Source organism: Thermothielavioides terrestris, chromosome 2 (assembly GCF_000226115.1).
Source record: "Thermothielavioides terrestris NRRL 8126 chromosome 2, complete sequence".
Taxonomy (NCBI): domain Eukaryota; kingdom Fungi; phylum Ascomycota; class Sordariomycetes; order Sordariales; family Chaetomiaceae; genus Thermothielavioides; species Thermothielavioides terrestris.
Window position 1 is genome coordinate 2,392,200 of NC_016458.1, and position 20,001 is coordinate 2,412,200.

General features: G+C 54.1%; 2 protein-coding genes across 2 annotated transcripts; both read left to right on the forward strand.

The window, feature by feature from the left end:
• Nucleotides 1–11,559: 11,559 nt before the first annotated feature.
• THITE_111467 (uncharacterized protein) lies at nt 11,560–12,426 on the forward strand (the record flags this gene model as incomplete). The annotated part of the gene is made up of 4 exons (XM_003651777.1): nt 11,560–11,581; nt 11,629–11,723; nt 11,806–11,833; nt 11,969–12,426. 4 exons carry the CDS (start codon nt 11,560–11,562, stop codon nt 12,424–12,426), a joined length of 603 nt encoding a protein of 200 aa, XP_003651825.1.
• A 1,835-nt stretch (nt 12,427–14,261) lies between these two features.
• On the forward strand, nt 14,262–14,429 carry THITE_119654 (uncharacterized protein; the record flags this gene model as incomplete). Its single annotated transcript, XM_003651778.1, has 1 exon — nt 14,262–14,429. The coding sequence occupies one exon, from the start codon at nt 14,262–14,264 to the stop codon at nt 14,427–14,429; it is 168 nt and encodes a 55-aa protein (XP_003651826.1).
• Between the last annotated feature and the right edge of the window lie 5,572 nt (nt 14,430–20,001).

Consider the following 20,001-nt stretch of genomic DNA (forward strand, 5'->3'; position numbering starts at 1 on the left):
GATGCCGGGAATGGGATCGACTGGGAGGTCTTGGGAGCTGTCGAGTTGCGCGGTGCCTACACCGTTATTCAGGAGAGGCAAGATGGCCTCCTGGCTGCAGAAGGGGCCTCAAGGGCGCCAAAAGAGCACAGGTCGGGATTGGAAGAGGCGCTGGATGCCGGTCTGGGCGCTCTTGTTGCCGAAGTAGGAAGGAGCGTAGTGGCCGAGAGGAAGAAGCTGCGCTGGCAAGGCCTGGGGAAGATTGGCTTCAGTGGGATCACGATGTTGGTACGGCGCGGCAGCCACGACCCGCGAGATCCAGGCTGCCTAGAATTTCATGGCTCTGCGGAGTTCGCTGTGCCCGGGGTTGGAACTGCGAACTGGCAGGCGACTACGTCATCGAGCAGCGGGCCAGGCGACGATGCCCAGCTGGCGCCGTCAACCAAACAACACAACTCAAACAGTTCCAACTCGCCCCTTCCGTCTGAACTGAGCGCCACTGCATTCCCATCTTAAGTTTGTTTGGCGTGTGCCAGAACTTCGATCTCGCCGCCGGCTAGTGTGCGGAGACCATGGCCAATAAGGACTGCATCCTTGGGAGATTGCTCGGGCTCGAGGGTCTCATCGTGGCGGTAAACTACCGTGCTGGTGCCGATCCTTACCTAAACCTAGAGGCAACGAGCTGGCTGCCCGAACCCGCGCGGCGACCGTTCCTGAATATCGTTACATCTCCAAGCCATGGTCGTGCTGTGAACTTGCCCATGTTTCCATGTCCAGGAATGCAATTCGCAGCTTGTGGGGCGGGATGTTCAGGGATCCGGAATTGCTCTTTTGAAGGAGGGACTGTCGCTCAGTTGTCGGGGCGCACCGCACAGACCTCGCAGGCTCGTTGATCTTTCTTATCAATCACGGCGAGACCCACCGCCGTCGCTACGTCAGGCAACAACAACGCTGGGGGATCTGCGTTCGCTGAAGGATGTTCTACGGAAGCAACAGAGAACCAGCAATGCAAGTTCCATGTCGTTGGATCTTAAGCCACCAACTTTCAGCGGCTTTAGATTAAACAGGCACTTTATTCTAGCTCTTCACCGTTCCGCCGCTAGAACCTTCCAATGAACAGACCAGAACCCCAGGACCAGACGGGGGGCACGGCTTACAAAGAGGGCTCGAGTAACCTGAGTGGACAGAGCCCAAGGTTTTCATGGGAGCAACGCGGGGAACTGGCTGCCTGCACACGAAGTCAGTCGGCTCTGGCATCGATTGGACTGTATGTGATTGCCTCCCAGACAGGCAAACCCGCTACTCGGGCAACCGGGCATCCGCAGGATCGGGCAAAACCATATTCTACGCACAAGCAGGCAGGTCACTTCAACCCGTCTGCTGGCTGGCCAAAGAAACTTTTGGGTACAGAAGAGGCAATTGATAGAGAGGAGCCGAGACAGAGCGGATACTCGAAAATAGGAAGAGTTGGGAGAGGATAGAAGAGAAAAGGAATGAAAGGTACAAGGCAGTAAATTGTACAGGGAGAGAGAGGGGTCTTCAAGGTGAGGTTAACTGGAGGAGAGACTATATGGTAAGACGAGGTAAGAAGAGGAGAAGAAGTAGGGTCCAGCGGGCTCACTCACCGTGACGACAGAAACACCATCCAACCAGGCCCACAAATTTCAGAGAGCAAGCACGGGTTGTGGGGCCAGGAGATAGTCGGCGAGGACGATATTATGGTCAATTACTGTCTTGTCCCCGAAAGGGAAACCGGCCTCCGTTGAAGAGACACACAGGAAAGGTGGATCATATACCCGCCGCCCATAACGATTATTTTGCCAAGAGCTCTTTTGGACATGATTGATGCTTTCCGCCTTGGGGAGAAAGCTAGGAGAGAGTTACACTTCCAAACCCGTCCCAATCCCCCGGATACCCCGGGGCCCCACATCTTCGCCATCCCGCCGGCACGGTCCGCCGCCAAACGCGGTAAGGTTCAGCCCTATGAAGGCTTTGGGTCCCGATTGGTCCCCCTCGTGTGCAACGCGGGATCCTTTCGGCTTACTCAACGGAGGAATAAGTGCGGGAGCAACCAATGTGCACATATGTAACGTTTAGCTCGCGAACGAACCAGAGTCTGCTGCACGTGGTAGCTACGGAGGTAGTTTTCACCGCAGTCCTTAGTTGCTCACTAAGCCACTGCCTAGTCTCAGCTGCCTGTACGTTTGTATGCACATCCTTGGGTGTAGAAACGAGAGTGAATAAGGTGCCTTGGCCGTTCGGGCAGGGACAGAGGCCTTAATTAACTCAGACCTGGGTCGGTTCGGATCAATCGCTTTTCTCCCGAGCAAACTTGAGTTCGAATCAAGCTTTTCCGACCCGACCTTGATGGCATCCGAGTTGGAGGGAACTACACATTTCAAACAGCGAGTGCAGGTATTTTTTCGTACTGCTTCCCAAATTAGCGTCCGCTAATTTCCAAGAATCTGTGGTCTGTTGGCAATGCTATTCCAGCCTGTAATGTGGCGTTGGGTTGATAAGGGGAAGTGCTGAGGAGGAGGGCATAGGCACTGGGAGCGTGATGCCGTCCGTTGAAGTAGAAAATCCAGCGACAATGTTTGATTCGTGGCATTTCAGCGCATTTAGAACTCAGGGAAGATGACAGGGAAGGGGGCTTGTTCGGACAACCACCGGAACCTTCAAGGGAGCCGTCCAGCGGACAAAACAATTTGTATTGTGATAGCCAGAAATACAACTATCCTACTACATCCCAAAGGAAAGCCCATAGAAAACGACGATGCAAACACTGTGAATATGATATTCCCCTGCGGACAGTAGACCCTCATCAACTTGCATTGGGACTTCTATCAGCTGCATCTTCTCGCCGCTTTGTGCGACTCGATAAGTCGTGTGGTTCAGTTTTGCTGCCCCGTTGGCTGGATGGGCCGCAAAAGGAACCTATATGAGAGCCGCGTATGTGTTTCCAGCCAGTTGAGCTCACTTATCTAAGTATTATCGTTCTCTTTCAGCCTATTACCAGTTCTTTGATTCTGTCAAGTCCTCCATATGTGTTTATGTGTTTGTATCGCGGTCTAAGGGTATGCAAGACGTGTGTCTCTACTCTCCAAGCTTGACTTCCTCTCATTCCGCAGCGCAAACCATCCTATTTCTTTGCCCGTTTTTCTTGTGTTCTCATGTGAATAAACAGGGACAAAAGCAGAGCAAAAGGACGGTCATCAATTGTTCTGTAATAGACTCGCGAAGTAGCACCGGGACGTCGGCGAGCACACTCGAAGGGCGCTCTGCCACGGCACAATCGACGAAAAAAGGTGTGGCTAGGAGCAGTCAAGGTTACTTCTTAAGTGCTAGGTCAGTTGCGCGTTGGTACTCGCTGCGACAGCAGCGGTGCTTGAGGACGACTGTAATTACCGTGGTCACCGCAGTTGCCCCTGAGCGCATGCGCTTGACAACAACCACCGGCAGAGCATCACCTTTCTCAACCAGACTCTTTCCTTTTCCTTTCCCCTTGGCTCCCAGATTTCATCGGTCGTCCCTGGTATTGATTGGATTATGTCTTTTACTGCTTTTACTGTTTTGCTGGGACATGTTGGTGATCAACAGGTGGGATTCTTGCCTTTTTGCCCTTCGCCTATGTTTCTTTGACGTGCCCCTGATTCACTTCTACCAATTCTCACACTGGTTCCGACATCTATCACAGGACCAGAAGGTCCTATACAGTTTCGGCAGCCTCACTGCTGCTGGCTTCCCGGGGCCTTCCCATCAATATAATGTCCCTCTCCAACAATCCTAGAGGCTGAAGCAGGCTTCATGTGGAACTACATCGAGGCATAAGATATGCTACTAGGTAGTTTCTATCACGTTTGTATCCAGAGATGCTACGGAGTTCAACAGCTTTCCAATCGTTTCCCGCCCTTTTGGGAAGTTGGACAACTTGGGGAGCCATTCCTGTGCATCCTACGATACTACTCATCACTGGGAGCGCCGTCTCCGACAATGTTTGCTTTGAGATTGCTCCTGACTTGGGCAGGATGACGGAATGTAGGCAAGCGAGAAGCCAACTCCTTTCTCCTCCTCCGGTATAATTCTGACAGAGGGTGGCCGGCCTTTCGCTTGTCGCCTGTTCATCTGCTTCTTCGTAGGTCCCGCCAGGGGTTTGAACATATCCCTGGCAGCCGAGGGCATTTGGCGACGGCGAGCTGGCCGGCATTGAGAAACTCGCAACGCACAGCACCGTTTCCAGTTATTTCCCCTGCCAGAAGTCCTGTTCCCAAATGCCGAGGAACATCGCGCATGAGCAAGGGGCCTCGAGCGGGGAATGAGCAGAGATGACGAAGACCCTGACAGTGGAGAACTTGGGTGAACATCAGAAACACAAATAAGCGGTGTACGCGCTTGATGTCAGCGACACCCCCAAGAGCGCAATGCACACTTTTAGCCCAACGTTGAAACGAAGTGGAGAGGGGTACCTCGGGTGCCATTATGGGGCAACCCCGGAGTGGTGTCTCGGAAGGAAAACCTGATTTCAGCACCTTTCCGCTTCTGATATTTGTCCGAGCTTGTTCGGCCACAGGAACTGAGCTGCAGGCCGCGTTGACTAGTGTACCATTCCCGCTGTCTCTTCTGCCTCACATGAGTGGATGAAACTTAGAGAGTCGGGCGAGCGACCCTGCTTTTTGGCAGTTACAACTGTGCTGAGAATCCTTGTGGTGGAGAAATTTGGAGAGGAGCGGTAGGATTGGTGTGCCAAGGACAGGGGTCCGCTGCCGAAGCCGCCGAGGGAGAAGGGCAGTCGTGAATGCCTGACCGATCCGAGTAGCGTCCAGTAGGATTTTGCTGACACATTGGGAGAGAGGAGAAGGGGTCCAGTGCGGCCTACGGGTTACTGCCTGGGTACCAGGTGCCTTTCTATGGATCTTACCTAGGTATATTCCGCACTGCGTGCCGTTATCTGGCCAAGCCTTTGGCTGTCTGTGCTTGAAGGCCAAGGGTGCAGTGGCGAAACATGCGTGGGGGTTCACAAAACTCCCAGGGCTTCCATTGCTCTGTGCGAATGCCCACTGCACAGCAACTACGTCGCATCTAGGTACTGTACCTATCTTACCTACCTCCGCACTCTGATATCCCAAGTGAGTTGTCGTTGTCCCTGGCTGTTTGTGCCACGGTGAGCATCCGTCGGACCGAAGTGGGCTGACTGGCCAAGTGAGCTACCGAGGAATGACGAGTACCTTCGTCCTACACCAGAGCCACGCCTGAACACGTACAGTGACTTCCAGGTTGGTACACTACCTTACCGGTGGACGGCTCGTGGCTTGTGGGGCGCTCAACCCCCACCCTCCAGGTTGGACATCAGGTTGGTCGGCCGACGCGTGAAGAGTTGAGACGCTACCCGAAAGAGAAGTTTGCGTGCTGGGAGGCGGGGGCATGTCACCGCGATCCCGGCTGGGACGTCCCCCCCAGCAGAGGTTGAGAAAAGGCTTCGTGTCAGACAGATATCGGCGCGTATATTTTGGTCTGGCATTTGAACAGAAGACGAGAAACAGCACCAATCGCTAGGACAGAGTAGACGCCTTTTTTTTTCTTTTCTTTCTTCCTTTTTTGTGGGGAGGGGGGAAGCCTGGTGCAGGGGACCGGAACTAGGGTGCTGGCTTCCGCAGAGCAGATGCCGTCCGCCCCCCGCGCGGCCTGACTGAGCAGCGGGACGCGAGGATGCTCTGCAGCTGGTTGAAGAATCATGCAGAGGACATCATACACTCCGGATGTACATACAGTACATCGCAGGGCGGGCCGTTCCTTCCCCCGTCCGTTTCGCTACTGCCTGATCGAATCGGAGTCTCTTGCAGATTGCGGCCTGGTGCGGTGTTCCTGTGACGGAAGGAGCGCGTCAAGAGACCGCTTGACACCGCCAGGGATCGTGCTTGGTCAGGAAATGCGCTGCGCCTCTCACTCACTCCCTTCAGATGTGGAATCTGCCAGCGTCCCGACTGTGGATTATCGCATACACGACGACGCGCGTCACATCTTGCGTCGCCTTGCCTGACAGCAGCTCCGCCGCATCCTGGACCGGTGCAATGTTGGCCGTCGGCCGATCACTGTCCTCCCCCGGGGGGGGGGGGGGGGGCAGCGTTACGGGATACTGGTTGTCCGCCGCACCTCACCTCCAGTATGTTAGGGAACCGACTGCGGTACTCCGTACACTCTCGCAAGTCCTGCGCTCGCCAGCCGTCCTGCATGGTTGGTCGCGGAAGCGCCGCCCGCAGTGCATGTATCCTGTGTACTCTATGTAAGGTTATTCCCGTAATGTATCCGCATTCCGTATCCGTCTCCATGGGCGTCCTATCGCCGAGCCGCCGAGCCGATGGAGCCCGGCCGCAAGGACCGGGGCCTGGGGGCCATGGACCGGGAAACCGAGGCCGTGACATCTCAAGCCTGACGCAAGGTGCTGCCCAATCGCAGCTGTCCAGATGCCAAATCTGTGATGACGCTGGACGTTGCATTCGGCCGCCATTGCAACGATGAGATCGCCATTTTGGGCCAGGACTGAACACGGACTGGCGCCCCGAGGCTCTTTCCTGCTGCAGCAGGACATTGCGTGGCAGCGCGCACAGGAGGGCGATCAGCTTTAACGGCATACAACCAGGATGGAGGTTTCGTAACACAAGGGACTGCAACCGCCTGACCATAAGGGCCGAAATTGACCAGAAACACCGGCAGATCCTTTTCCGGCTGCTCCGCCACAGATCGAGCATGCGCCGGCGGGAGAGGGCAGATCGGTCGATAAGACCGCCGTGACCGTTTGCGGCTGTTGGACAGGCGCACTTTGGTGGATGCTTCACCCGTGGCCAGTGCCGAGGAGGGGTAAAGGGTTAATCATCCAATGGGTTCTCCACCAGGATTTTGACGTCGCGTGGCGTGGAGGCGTGGGGCGGGTCCCGATCTGCCAAGCACATGGGGCTCCTGCCCCTCTGCTGCAGTTTGACATGCCAAGCAGCTGCACCACCATTTTGGAAAGCCGGGACCTCGCTTCCACGAATTGGATCGACCACATGCGGCCAAGAGGAGAGCTTGCTTCCTGCAGTACACTAGGTAGTGTATACTATACTAGTGTACACTAAACTACCTAACACTACACTAGCGTACTCTGGAGAGTTCAATGCTTTTCGGAGCATGCCGCGGACCCCCCCACCAGGATTGATCACCACAGCAAATGGATGCCCCGTGCTCGGGCGTGCATGCACGCTGCGCACGAACTCGGGTGTTTGGTCCAGGACCCCTCGTGGCGTCACCTAGCATTTCTGGTGCGAACCACACCTCCATGGATGTGTACTGTACGCCACATCGACTACCTGACGCATTACATTACACTCGTGTACACTACTGTGTATCTCAGCGCTACACTAGGTAGGTACTGTGTAGCGCAGCTCCGCAATGGCCAGGGCTCGGGCTCTTGTGCCTGTAACTGGAAATGATCTTTGCCGCTCCGGCAAAGGATCCGAGCTGTGCTGTCAAGCCCGCCAGCCAATGGACTCACTAAGGGCGATCGAGATTCGGATCTTGGCTCCTGAGAGCCAGTGGCATGGCTGCATGAAAAACATTGCGGAAGATATCTTGCGCTTTGAATCTCATCGGCGATCTCGGCGAACTCGGACGGCGAATCCGAACTAGTTAACGTTACTGTTGCAGTCACTAGTATAGCGTAGGTAAGGGAGTTACTGCGCAGGGTGGACTTGGGTGTTGAGGGGCAGGGCTAAAGTAAATCCAACACGGCCTCCCATTCAGGGGTTCCCTCACCTTACTGTGTATCCATATCACGTTAACGCTACCAGCCGACCAAGAGAAAAGCTTCCGCGGGCTCAGAGTATGATCGGTCAGAGCGTCCAAAGCCATGCCAGAATTCTCCTAACGCAGTAAAGTTTCGGGCCGGATCCTGTCAAGAGGCGGACGGGCGGCATCCGTAGCGTTCCTCAGCTGGATCGATCCTGCCAACGTCAGCCCAGATTCCAGGGATATCCGCAGGCTTATCAAGCTCAGAACTCCAGCGGCTGAACGGCGCATGTACACTACAACCTGGAAGTACCTCGTTGAGAAATACTGTGCCTGCGTGCACTACGAGTTGAGACTCCACAACTTTGCGGCACGGGGTGCTTGGACCTTGCTTGGTGCTCGAGAATGGGGAACGCCGTTGACAGCGGCAAGGGTGCGGGTTAAATTCGTGCAGAAAGAATACCGCTAGTTAACCCCGCCGAGATTCCGACCCCTCGAAGACAACCTGGAAGCCAGTCAACAGGGCATTGCATAACCGCTACACAGTAGGTAACTACACTACACACATACATAGGTACCTCCGCACCATTTGTGATGACGGCCGAGAGTGATGATTCTTCGCCAAATCAGGTAGGTGACGGGGATCAGGCGGCGCCTGAAACGTACCTAGACGTTAGTTATACCCTCCCTGCCCGTTTGCTCAGTGTCAGTGCGCTCGCGAGGCGCTGCGTCCTTGGAACATCATTTGACACGGCCCATCATCGATTTGTCAATTTGGAGCCCAAGGTCCTGGCCGCCCCCGGAGGCTTGGGAGGAGGGGGCACGGTCCTCGCGAATGTTTGCTGAAGCTCCATCGGCGCCTTTCTTATCCAAGGTAAAAGGGATGGACGGGGGGTCGTGTTAGCGGACGGATATTCCAGGAGAGCGCGGCGCTGAGTGGACCAAGATCGGCGTCCCGTTTAACGACACTAGTATACAGTACCTTAATGTGCACTACACTACGCTAGTGTAGCTCGAAGGTGGATGTTCCTTTACACTAAGGAGGAGTTAATCCGCAGGTACTCCGGACCCTCACCACACCTGCACGCCCCTCCCTCTCCATCACTTTCGCGCATCTTCCCCCCTGGCTCAGCACGCTATGACAGCACCCCACTTGAGACCCCTTGCACCAAGGGCGCCAGCAATTCCGACTTTTTTAAAATGACAACCCCCTTTTTTTTTAGAATGACAACCCCAAGGGGCGGTCCGTGCGTCTCCCACTAAATTTTGCAGCGCACGTTACCTACACTCCCTAGCAATGCGTCGCTATAAGAAATGTTGTAAATCGACGATGTTGCTGGCCTTGTTGAAGAGGCTAGAAAATGCAGATTTAGTGGAAAACGTAGAATTGGCTGAAAAGCTTAAAAATGTAGTAAAATCAGCGTTGCAACTAGAAATAATGCCGCTATTGACCGCCTTGCCCGCCTGTGCCCGCCTAGCCCTACGTTCCTTGTATACTATACGACGCTAGCTCGCCCTAGAAAATGAAGCTGTAGATAGTTAGCCTCGCCTATAGATGTGGGATCTTGATAGTGGTTAGCCGTACCCGCCTTACGTGCCTAGCCTTCCTTACGCGCCTAGCCAGAACTGCGTTCTCTATGTGCCTGATGGTGCCTATGTTCCTTGCGTGCCTTGTGGCGCCTACGTGCCTAGCTAGAACTACGTTCTCTGTGTACCTAATGGCGCCTATGTTCTTTACGTGCTTTATAGCGCCTACGTGCTTGGCTAGAACTGCGTTCTTTGCGTGCCTAATGGCGCCTACGTTCCTTGCGTGCTTTGTAGCGCCTACGTGCCTAGCTAGAACTATATTCCCTACGTTCCTTATGTACTAGGCTAGACCTATATGCTTTATAGCGCCTATATACTAGGCTAGACCTACGTTCTTTACGTTCCTAGCTAGCCTTGTAAACTGAGTGGCAGCAATGCTAGCTACAACAACTAGGCTTGGGAGAAAGTAGCCAACTGCTATTTTATAATCTATAACTCTACCTCCTTTTTAATAAGCTTTTTAGTCGTTGTAGGCCTTTTTATCCTCTTTGCTATATAAGGTGCCTTATTATAGGAGAGGTCCCGCTTAGTACTAGCGCTTATACCCTGGCTATATAGTCTTAGAACACCGCCCTCCTCTTGTAATATATATATCTTAGTAGGCAATGCTTGTAGGCCGTTTTTAATAGTATACTACTGTCTATTGACGACCTTCTTAGGATTACCCTTTTAAAGAATAGCTTTAATGTTAGGATCAAGCGGCTAATATAGTTAGCAATATATATAAAAACCTAGTATATAAAGACTGACCTACTCTAACTTAAGCTACTAGTGCTGGTTGATATCCTATAGCTTAAGCTATATAGTAGTATATATCTTAGCTAAGATTTCGTATTAGTAAGGAAGGCTATATTGCCGCCTCTATACGTCTAAGTATAGCGATAGTAACGGCTAGTTTTCCTTCAACGCCTTCTCTATAGCTTTAATATAGCTATTAAAAAGGAGAAAGACTTTGAAATATACCTTATACCTCAACTATAGTACAATAGTGTATATATACTTCGTAAGTTTCCTCTTCGTCTCTTTATAGAGCCTTTCCCTATAATTCTCCTTTAACTGTACTAAGGTTAGTTTAATCGCTAAGAGCAGGGTATTTAGGCTAATGTTCTAGTTCTTAATAAAGGCCTTAAGTATACTGTATACGCCTTTAGTATATATGGTCGCTTAAATGCCAAAATTACAGTGGTTTTTCGTCGAATACTAGGCGAATTCAGTATAGAGAGGGAGGTATATATCGCGAACATAGTTGACGAGAGCTATATAGGTGTAAAAGAAAAGAATTATAGCTAGATATAGCTAAATTTACTAGGCTAGTCCCTAAACTTATTTTCTAAATCCCTCTATATATTCTAAAAAGCTTCTTTGTCAATAGTATAGACTATAGTACGCTAGGTATAGAGAAAACTATCTACGTTGTTAACCTACTTATATAAAGAGCCTATAGGAGCCTTGCTATTAAGCGGTAGTAAATAGCTATTTATAGCGGTTTTCCCTAGGTATTAGTGGTAGTTGTTATCGTTAAGAAGGCGTAAGCCTATAGTATACGCTACTTTGTTAAAGTTAGCGATATTAATGTATATATCGTCGTTATTATCGTTATATAAATAGCTTCTATCGCTCCTTCTTTCTTTTAAAGCAATGCCTTCCAACGGACCGTTCTATTTCTTCTTAGTGTTGAAGGCAACGTTCTTTATAATGTACTATATATAAATTTAGTGCTAGACATTGTAGTTGAAGATCCTTCTATATACCTTCTTAAAAGCCTTGTTATAATCTAAGATGATGATATAGGGGCGTTGAATTTTATAGATCTAGAGGAACTTCTATAAGACTGTAAGTACCTATATAAAATAGTCCTCCTTCTTACTATTAAGCAAGTAGTATACAATGTTGAAGGTTATATAGAGGTTAGTTATACTATAGATCTAAAATAGTGGTATATCGAAGATGTTGACCTTATATATATAGTCGAGGGACTACAACTTAGGGTTTTTCTTCTATTGTTCAAGGTACTAGTTGTAGGTCTAGAAGATATATTCAACTATGCTATATTGCAAGCCGCCTTTACAGTAGAGGCGATGATAAATATCTTCCTTTGTCCTTAAGGTATAGAGGAACTATTGTATAGCTGATAATAGCCTAGCCTAGCGAGCCTATATAGTATAAACTACGTTAAAGACGTCTTGCCTAGTAAACTCGATATTAGGGAATTCTAGCTATATTATAGTAGTAATGTTCAAATACGTCAACTATAGTAGCTAGGTATACTAGAGGATACTAGTAATAACCTTAGGATTATAGTCTTTACGTCGATAGGCTATAAAAAGCCCTATAGTCTCTTGGTCAAGAGGATAGTTGTAGACGGGTTTAAGCACTTCGAAGTGCTAGAGTCCATTGTACTTATAGCGTAGTACCCTTGCTAGCTAGGGGTAGCCTTTTTTTATAGACGAGGTGTTCTAAGTGCTTTTCTTAGCCTAGGATTTGAAGGTCCTGCCTTTGCAACAGTGTAAGTCAAAGCGCCTAACCTTATTAGTATAGCGATCGTATATACAACGGCGCTTCTAAATAGCGAAGCTGTGGCGCTGTGCAAAGTCGTAGGCAAGGTTGAGAAGGCTCTTATCCGATGACTGTGGTTCGATAGCAAGGAGAGGCGCGTTGCAAGGCGCGTTGAGAGTAGGCAAGGCACTTGGCAATGCGGTGGGCGATGCGGCAGGCGAGGATCTGGGCGATGCGCTAGGCGATACAGTGGGCGATACGGGAGGCCAGGCGCTGGGCGATGCGGCAGGCGATGCGGCAGGCGATACGGCAGGCGATACGGCAGGCGATGCAGCAGGCGATGTGGCAGGTGATACGGTGGGCAATGCCGTAGGCGATGTGGTAGGCGATGCGGCGGGCGATGCGGCAGGCGATGCGGCAGGCGATGTGGCAGGCGATGCGGTGGGCGATGCCGCAGGCGATGTGGCAGGCGATGCGGCGGGCGAGGATCTGGGCGATACGGCAGGCGATGCGGCAGGCGATGTGGCAGGCGATGCGGCAGGCGATGCGGCAGGCGATGTGGTAGGCGATGCTATAGGCGAGGCTTTGGGCGATGCCTTGTAGCTATCGAGGGCGGCGAGGTTGGCGATGGCTTCGTTCGATGGCGATATCGGTATGTACTCTACCCTGTGGCGAGTTTCTGGTGGCGACGCATTGCTAGGGAGTGTGGGTGACGTGCGCTGCAAAATTTGGTAGGAGACGTATGGACTGCCCCTTGGGGTTGTTATTCTAAAAAAAAGGGGGTTGTCATTTTAAAAAAGTCGCAGCAATTCCCCTCCGACAGGCCGCGGCACCCTTTCCCCCCACCCCCCCCTGAGGGACCGTTAAGGGCGCCAATGCAAGGTTGCACAGATGAGGCGAGAAGCAGATTTACCTCGCAGCATGCACACGTTGTTCGAGGAGGGGTGCATGCTGCGCGCAGTGCAGAAGGGTGTGGCATCATCAAAGCGGTCCAGCCATCGAGGTGTTCAGCATGCAAAAACGGGTTGAGCGCATTTCTCGGACTGAACACACGCGTTCAACAGGCGTGAGACGTCCATCCGCAGGCCTCGGATAGGCGCCATACCACAGTACGGCTGCCCAGTCACTTCTCTGATGCGGATTCCCTGGGAGGAGACCCTTGGAGAGCCGGCTGCTCCCTGCGTCGGACTGCGGGGATTCATAAGAGGGCAGCAAGATTTGCCATATCCGTACCACTCAGGACGACCCAGGACCCAGGTCCCAAGCACGGAACACGACCGGGAGAAGTGCTTTTGCGACCCACCTGTCAAAAATCCAGGATCAAGGCCAGTGCGTGCGGGCTTCCTGTTTGCGTTACCGCATCCTACACGAGAGGGAGGTACACTACTGTGTACAGATATCCAGTGTACTCCGTGCAATTTGGGCGTTTCCTTGTCGCCCCATCGCCAGCGGTACACTAGATGGGGCCACAGCTCCTCCGGCGCGTCATGGCTACATTTGCGCTGTGGTGTCTCTCAGACGCGGAACGTCTCCCGTTTTCTTCTTATGGTCAGCGCGGCCAAGAGGGTCTTGTCTTATTACACACCCCCCTCCTCTTTTTCGATTTCTGTTTCCGGCTTGTTTGATGGATCTTGCTTCTCTTTCTCTTTCCGTCGGTCAGCCGATTCCGCCCTCCCGCTGTCTGGTGTCACCGGCGACATCTGCACGAGTTACACGTCACTCACCTTCCCAGAGATGATGGCCGCCGAGAGGGCTGCTTCAAGTGCCTAAATGCCGCCGTTCAACCTGCCTTTCCACCCAGCTCTTTGTCCGCTGCCCGCCGTCGATAACGCGAGCATTACAACTCCCGTGCTTTCTCACAGCTCGGACCACCATCTGACACATCTGATATTGCCCTGCCTTGTCGTTTCTTGTTTTTGGCCTGGCCGCCACAGCAAACAAGTCCCGAGCTTTTGCGCATGGTCTTATCATACTATACATTCGGGATCGCTATAGACCCGTCTTGATTCACCCCTCACCTTGCTTTTGCGCCGACTCTGTGCTTCTGGGTGGGCCCATAGCGCCTGTGGCCTCGTTTCTGATATACCCTTTCCGTCTGGCTCGGTTGTTTATATAAGTCGGCAAGGATTGCCGGATCCTTCCGCCCGCTTTAGTAGCCCCAACCCATCATCGCACCACCAGCATCAGCATCGGCTCATCGTCTTCCCCTGACATTCCGCCGTTGCATCCGCGGGGGGCCCCTCTTGACCAGCCATCCCGCCATACGCTCACGTACTTGGCGATTTATATCTACCTGTAGGCTTCGCCCCTTCCCGCCTCTGCTCCTCGCTCGGTTCCCCCCAGGCGCCGCCTCCCAGGAGCTAACACCAGTCCAAGCCGCTTGCCAACAGCACTTCGCATCCCGTCTGCACAGGGCAGCCTCTTCCGGGCCGTCAACCATGTGCGACTTCACCAAGAACTACTACGTCTACACTACCTGCGTCGACCCGGGGGCCCACTTCTTCCGCACCTCCGTCGACGGCAGCCGCAAGAGCGCCTGTCCCAAGAGCCCGCATGAGCGCTACATCATGCTGCCGGGACAGTGCCCACTCTGCCAGGGCGGCTGAAAGCCCGTCGAAGCCCCGGGGGGGGGGGGGCAGGCGGAAAGCACTGCAGGATCTGGGCACCCTACTCTCTCTCTGCTGTGCGGCTACGGGGTCGGATTTCGGCTCCTTTCTTCCTCCCTGCTTGTTCTGAGGGAAGCCGGGCCATGACTAAACGGATGGGGCGAAGGAACTAAACGGGCGGAGGAGGGATGGAGGGAGGGAAGGGAAGGAAAGGAAAGGAAAGGACCTAGTGGTGGGATGGGAAACGAACGAGCATCAACCGGGCTGAGCTGCTTGGCTCGTCCTGGACGGAACCAAACATGGTACACGGCACGGCACGAAACCGCTCGGATCTCAGCTGTCATACACACACACACACACACACACACGCACACACACTCGCACTCACGCAGCATCACTCCCTGATCTTCATCGCTAAAACGAAACATCTACCCGCTCACCTCCCCTGCTCACCACCATCTTTCCCCCGCAACTATTCTAGGTTTTTTCTGAGTGTTTGAGTGAGCAAAGCGAGCACAGCGAAGCGCAGCGTTCCAGCAGGTTAACTACACTACACCTCCTCATGTAATGACAACGGACACGAATAACGGCCGATGTTTCTTTTTCTTCCCTTTTTTTTTTTCTTCGTTTTATTTTCTCTCAAGGTCTGCGTTCTGGCTTGTCACTTTCCTCTTTCCTCCGCCATAATTTTTTTTTTTCCCATGGGCAACTCGGTACAATAATACATGGTCCAGCACAGCACAGCACAGCACAGCACAGCACGGAGCGGCGTTGTCTCTTCCATTTTTCCTCCCCAGCTCTCATATTTTCCTCCTGTCTTTCCCTTTCCAGGTTCCTTCTGCCCCTGCTACCTCATGTACCTCTCTTTCCGCAAGCACGGCACGGAATGGAACAGTGTGTGGGACCGATGACGTGCAGCGTCGCCTTGCTTATGTTTTTTGCTTTAGTCCTTTTCCTTCTCCTTCCGTCTCTGCATGTTTGTTTGCAGATTCGATCAGCTCACGGTCTACGCGAAACCTGACTGTCTGTAGAAGTGGAGAAGCAGGCCGGGAGTGGAATGGAAAGGACGGATCGGACGGGCTGTGCCGAGACACGGAGCAGAACGACACACCAGCCTGGCGGGCGAGGAGGAAAGAGAAGGGGCAGGGATACGGCGAGAGGCGGCTCCTGGATGTGGGTTCTGCTGTTACGGTTACGGGAACGGTCTTATTCGAGAGCCTGGTTAGTCTAGGAGGGTGTGTGGGTGGGTGTGGAGGTTGGGCCCGGCGCATGCTCCTGCATGTGTCCTCGCCCGTCTATCCGTTCACCCGTCCTCCCATCCTTCCAAGAGGGGCGGACAGCGCAGGGGATGTATTGGGGTCGGGCCAGTGTCTGATAGGCAATCGTGATGTGTGCATACCTCGGTCGTCTGAGAACGAAACAAGTCGCAATGCATTCGTGGGAACAACCTGTGGTGTATGCCACCATCCTGGTTGTGGTTGTGATATGATGATGATGACGCCACATGATTCATCCTGGGGTTCTGTCTGGGCGTGTCTCGTATTCCTGTGGCCTCATCGTTGATGTCTTGGGAAGGGGCAACTAAGCTTGTCTGTATCTTAATGAAGGGGACAGCTACTACCCCGGAGGAATCACAATGCTCGCCCCTCTCCATCATCCCTTTCCCGACGCGTCGACATGCATAAGTCGTCGGTGGTCAAGCCAGGCCAAGGCTGTATGGAAGATCACGGAAGCGTGACTGGAATGGGAGAGGTCCCATCTGATCCCGACCGATGTCCGCTTATTGTCGGCGCACATATGAAGCATCGTAAGTGGAGGTAGGGTATAGGTGGTGTTGGGCTCTTGGTCCTCACCCGGCCTTTGCCTCTTCGCGAATGAATGGCCCTCCAGGTCGATCTCGGGGCCTGGTCTGAACGGGGGAGGGGGGGGGGAAGGCGAGCATGGCTCCTTTCTCTCACGGCGGCGAAGATCACTGCTCCAGTAGGGACCAGGCCCCCTAGGCCTGCCGAGGAGCAACCCGATCCGAATTCCGGTCGACGTGGCAACCAAAGATCCACCCCAGGCATGCACGTCCCCCCATCCGTAGGTCTGAGCCCTGCAGCGTCGGGTCCCATTATTGCCTCTCTTAAGCCAGCAACCCGGGCTGAGGGTGGTAGAGGGGGCGCTCACTTGAGTGTCCCCATGATCAGGTTCCTTTCACCTGTGGCTTGGGGCTGATTGGCGGGAGAGAAATGGTTCCGACCTTGCTGACTGCCTCGGAGGCTCAAGCCCGCCGACATGGTGTCTGAACAGTCATCATCGCCAGGGTACTGTTATCATCACTGGTTGTCTAGCTGACCGTGTGCCAATATCTCGGTAGATTGAGTTGACCCGTTTGTGGTCAGCAGCTCAACCAGCAGCCCAGTCAGAGACCACCAAGGCGAGCCGAACTCATTCTTGGAGGCAATATGTGCCGCCTCGTAAAAGGCGTGTCCGTCAGCCCATGAGCGATTAACCACAGGTGATGATGGCCTGGTTCAGGCGGCCGCCATGAAGCGGGAGGCGGCGTAGAGGCATGCAGGAAAAGGGGGGTCATATGGAGGGGGAGGGCTTCCGCTCCGCCCGTCGGTGGGCCAGAGCCAGCCCGGGAGGGATGGAAGGGCGCCAACAAGGACAATGGGCCCCGTCACGGATGGCACCATGATGAGCTGGCAGGCGTCACTGTTCGGACCCCCACGGTAGGGCCTTCGCCGGCGATAGCAGCAAGCTGACCTCGTCAACGGCCCAAGGACGCGCCCAGAAGGGAGTATAGCAGCGCCAAGCTATAGCCTGGAGCCGAGCGCCCACGTTCCCCTCAGGTCCTGCCCTTCCGTGCCTCCGGCTTCCCCTCTTCAAAAACGAACCGGAGCCTTGCACAGTGGGTTGGTGTTGGGACTGCGGCGCCGACCCCTGAACCTTAGCGGGCTGCCCCTCGCTCGATCTGGCTTCAGGCTTGGGGGTGGCTCGGACGCATCTCGGAGCAAGTTGACGGATGGTGTGTGAGCATAGAAACGGTCGGTTTCCCAGCTGGGCTCCCGGTTTGATGATCCGTGGATCCGTTTATGATGGGGTGCAGAAAGACATCTGCACATCATAGCGAGCCAGGAATGGGGACTGGTAAGGTGTCCGTAAAGTATCCGGAAGAGTACTTACCTCCTCTGCATTCAGCATGCCGCAGGAGAGCCGTGCGATTATGGCGCTCCCACCAGAAAAGGCGAGCAGTTGTTTCGCCGAGGAGGAAATGATGTGCGTAGCTACAGGCAAGAGGCTGTCATGCGTAGTGGTCTGGCTCCGCAGCACCGTTGCCCCCTTGGCGTAACTCGGGACCTGACATCCTTGTCTCAAGCCAACGATCCGCAAATCTCACTCGAGCGGGCGGCCGGCGGGCCGATGGTCTCCCCAGGGCCAAAGGGGCGCCAACTTAAGGTTGATGATGATGTGCTGATTCAGTGCCATGTCAGCGCGACGGGAACACTCGTAGCTGGCGACAGGCATGAAGAAAGAGCAGATCCTTCTCGCCGCACGACGTCGGTGGGGGACAGGGGCAGCCCATGTCCAGAACGGGACGGGCAAGCACGGACGGGTATCGGGCCTGGGTGGACGCTCATGGCTGATCCGCGATTCGGCGGCCTGACGGGAACGTGGGGATCAGAGCTGGAACGGAGCCCTTTGCAGAGGGCGTATCGGGTCCCGGAAACATGGCTCGAGCGTCGTGTAGCAGTGTAGGTGTGGCCCAAGGAATGTGGAAAGCTGGTGCAGGGAGATTAGCGACAGAGCGGTTGCTCTCCCGCCCGGGGCGTATGATTGGATACGAGATGCCAATTCGATCTGGGTGAATCGGATGGACAGCAGGTGTCTGCGGACGTGGAGCAACATTCTGCGTTTCCGGCCATGGTAGCCAATCCCGTCAAAAGCCGGGCTGGCGCGGTCCGTAACGCTGAGCTTGACAAAAGCATGCTGCCCCTCCGTGCGGAGCTGGATTTGCCAATCTGTTGCTGAAAGCACCCCCGATCCCTTGACGATCGATTTGAGCCGAGACTGGGCTCATCCACCTGAGCTCGGCTGCGCCCAGGCCCTTGTCATTTGCCTTCAATGCGCGAAGGCGTGCTGGTGGGCCGTCTTGAGCGATTTGGACGAGCAAGACCATTCCACAGGGCGTCCTACCCCCGCTTGACAAAACGGTAACGGTAGCAGAATGGTCAGAACGCACAGCCGCGACGGCGAGCACTGATCCTCCCAACGTTTTAGGCAGCTGGTCGATCATTGAGACGAGCAGTGCTCTCCCGGATCGGGAAAGGCGTCGTCGACATCAAACGGACTCGGACCGGGCCCTCGGGCGGGCTTGGCATGTTGTGGAGTGCGGGGCCGTCTTTTTTTGGGCCCCGCCACGGTCATGCTGTCACCGTCCGATGGCGTCCAAGGCGTGCGGGGGGAACGCTGGCTGGGGTGAAAATCCCGGCGACGGGGCGTTCCTGGCTGGCGTATCAGGCGTGTTTTCCGAGATCCCTCGCTGCAGCTGGGGAAAAGTTGTGAATCCGTCTCGCCATGCTTCTGATCTCGCCGATGAGACGCCAGGGGTCCCGAAGGGGTGCCCGCGCTTTGACCCGCAGCCAAGCGGAGCATGCCGAGGAAGAAACGGCCCCCCAAGTTCCTGGATCCTGTACGGAATATTCCGTAGTTATTTTCGCTACACAGTAACGTTACTGTGGTCTGCGCTTTTTGCGAGCTGAAATGCTCCGCAATTATCCGTAATAACCTCTGTATGCGGCTTTGCGGACTCCAGTCAGGCACGCCCGAAGGGCGAGCACGGCCTTTCAGACCCCTGATCTGGTCCTTCAGGGCGCCGTTCCTGGGGACCGAGCGACGGTGACTGGCCGGAGAGCTGTTCAACTCGTCAGCGGCTATTGAGCAGTACCTCTAGTTACATGGCAAGCCAATTGATCACCGGATTTGGGTGCAGAGGAGGCGCGTGCCCCATTCGGTGTTGCCTGAGTCTGGAGCTGCATGCCGCAACACAGAGCGCAGAGCGAAGGATGCAGAGCGCAGAGCGTTTCTTCACTGCAGCTATTGTGGGAGGAGACCAGGGACCGGGGACTTAGGCCGAGACTGAACCCGGCATACTGTCGCTGAGGTGAATGCTGCGAGACTGATGACAGGAAGTCGGGTTCCTCGCCGCAGAGATCCTCGTTCCCAAGTTGCATTCGAGTCGATGACTTTAGCGCCATTAAGACCGAGTCATCCCTTCGTCGAAACTGGGTGCGGGTCGCAGCGTTGAATGTTGGTGGGATCAGAGTCCGAATTCGCAGCTGTTCAAATGGTTGCAAGCCCAGCAGGATGTGTCAATTCAATCATCATGGTTTGCATTTCTGTCCCATGCCTGATCGGCTCGTTGTGAGCAGTGCAATGCAGGCAGACCTCCGATATTTTGATTTGGCGCAGGTGAAGCTTTCCCCGCTAAAGTTAGGCGGCTGCTGCCTGCCCGCCAGCCAATCATTAACTCCGCAGCCACATCGGTGCTTTAAGGTTATCGCTGGGTCGTGGCTTGATCCACCCA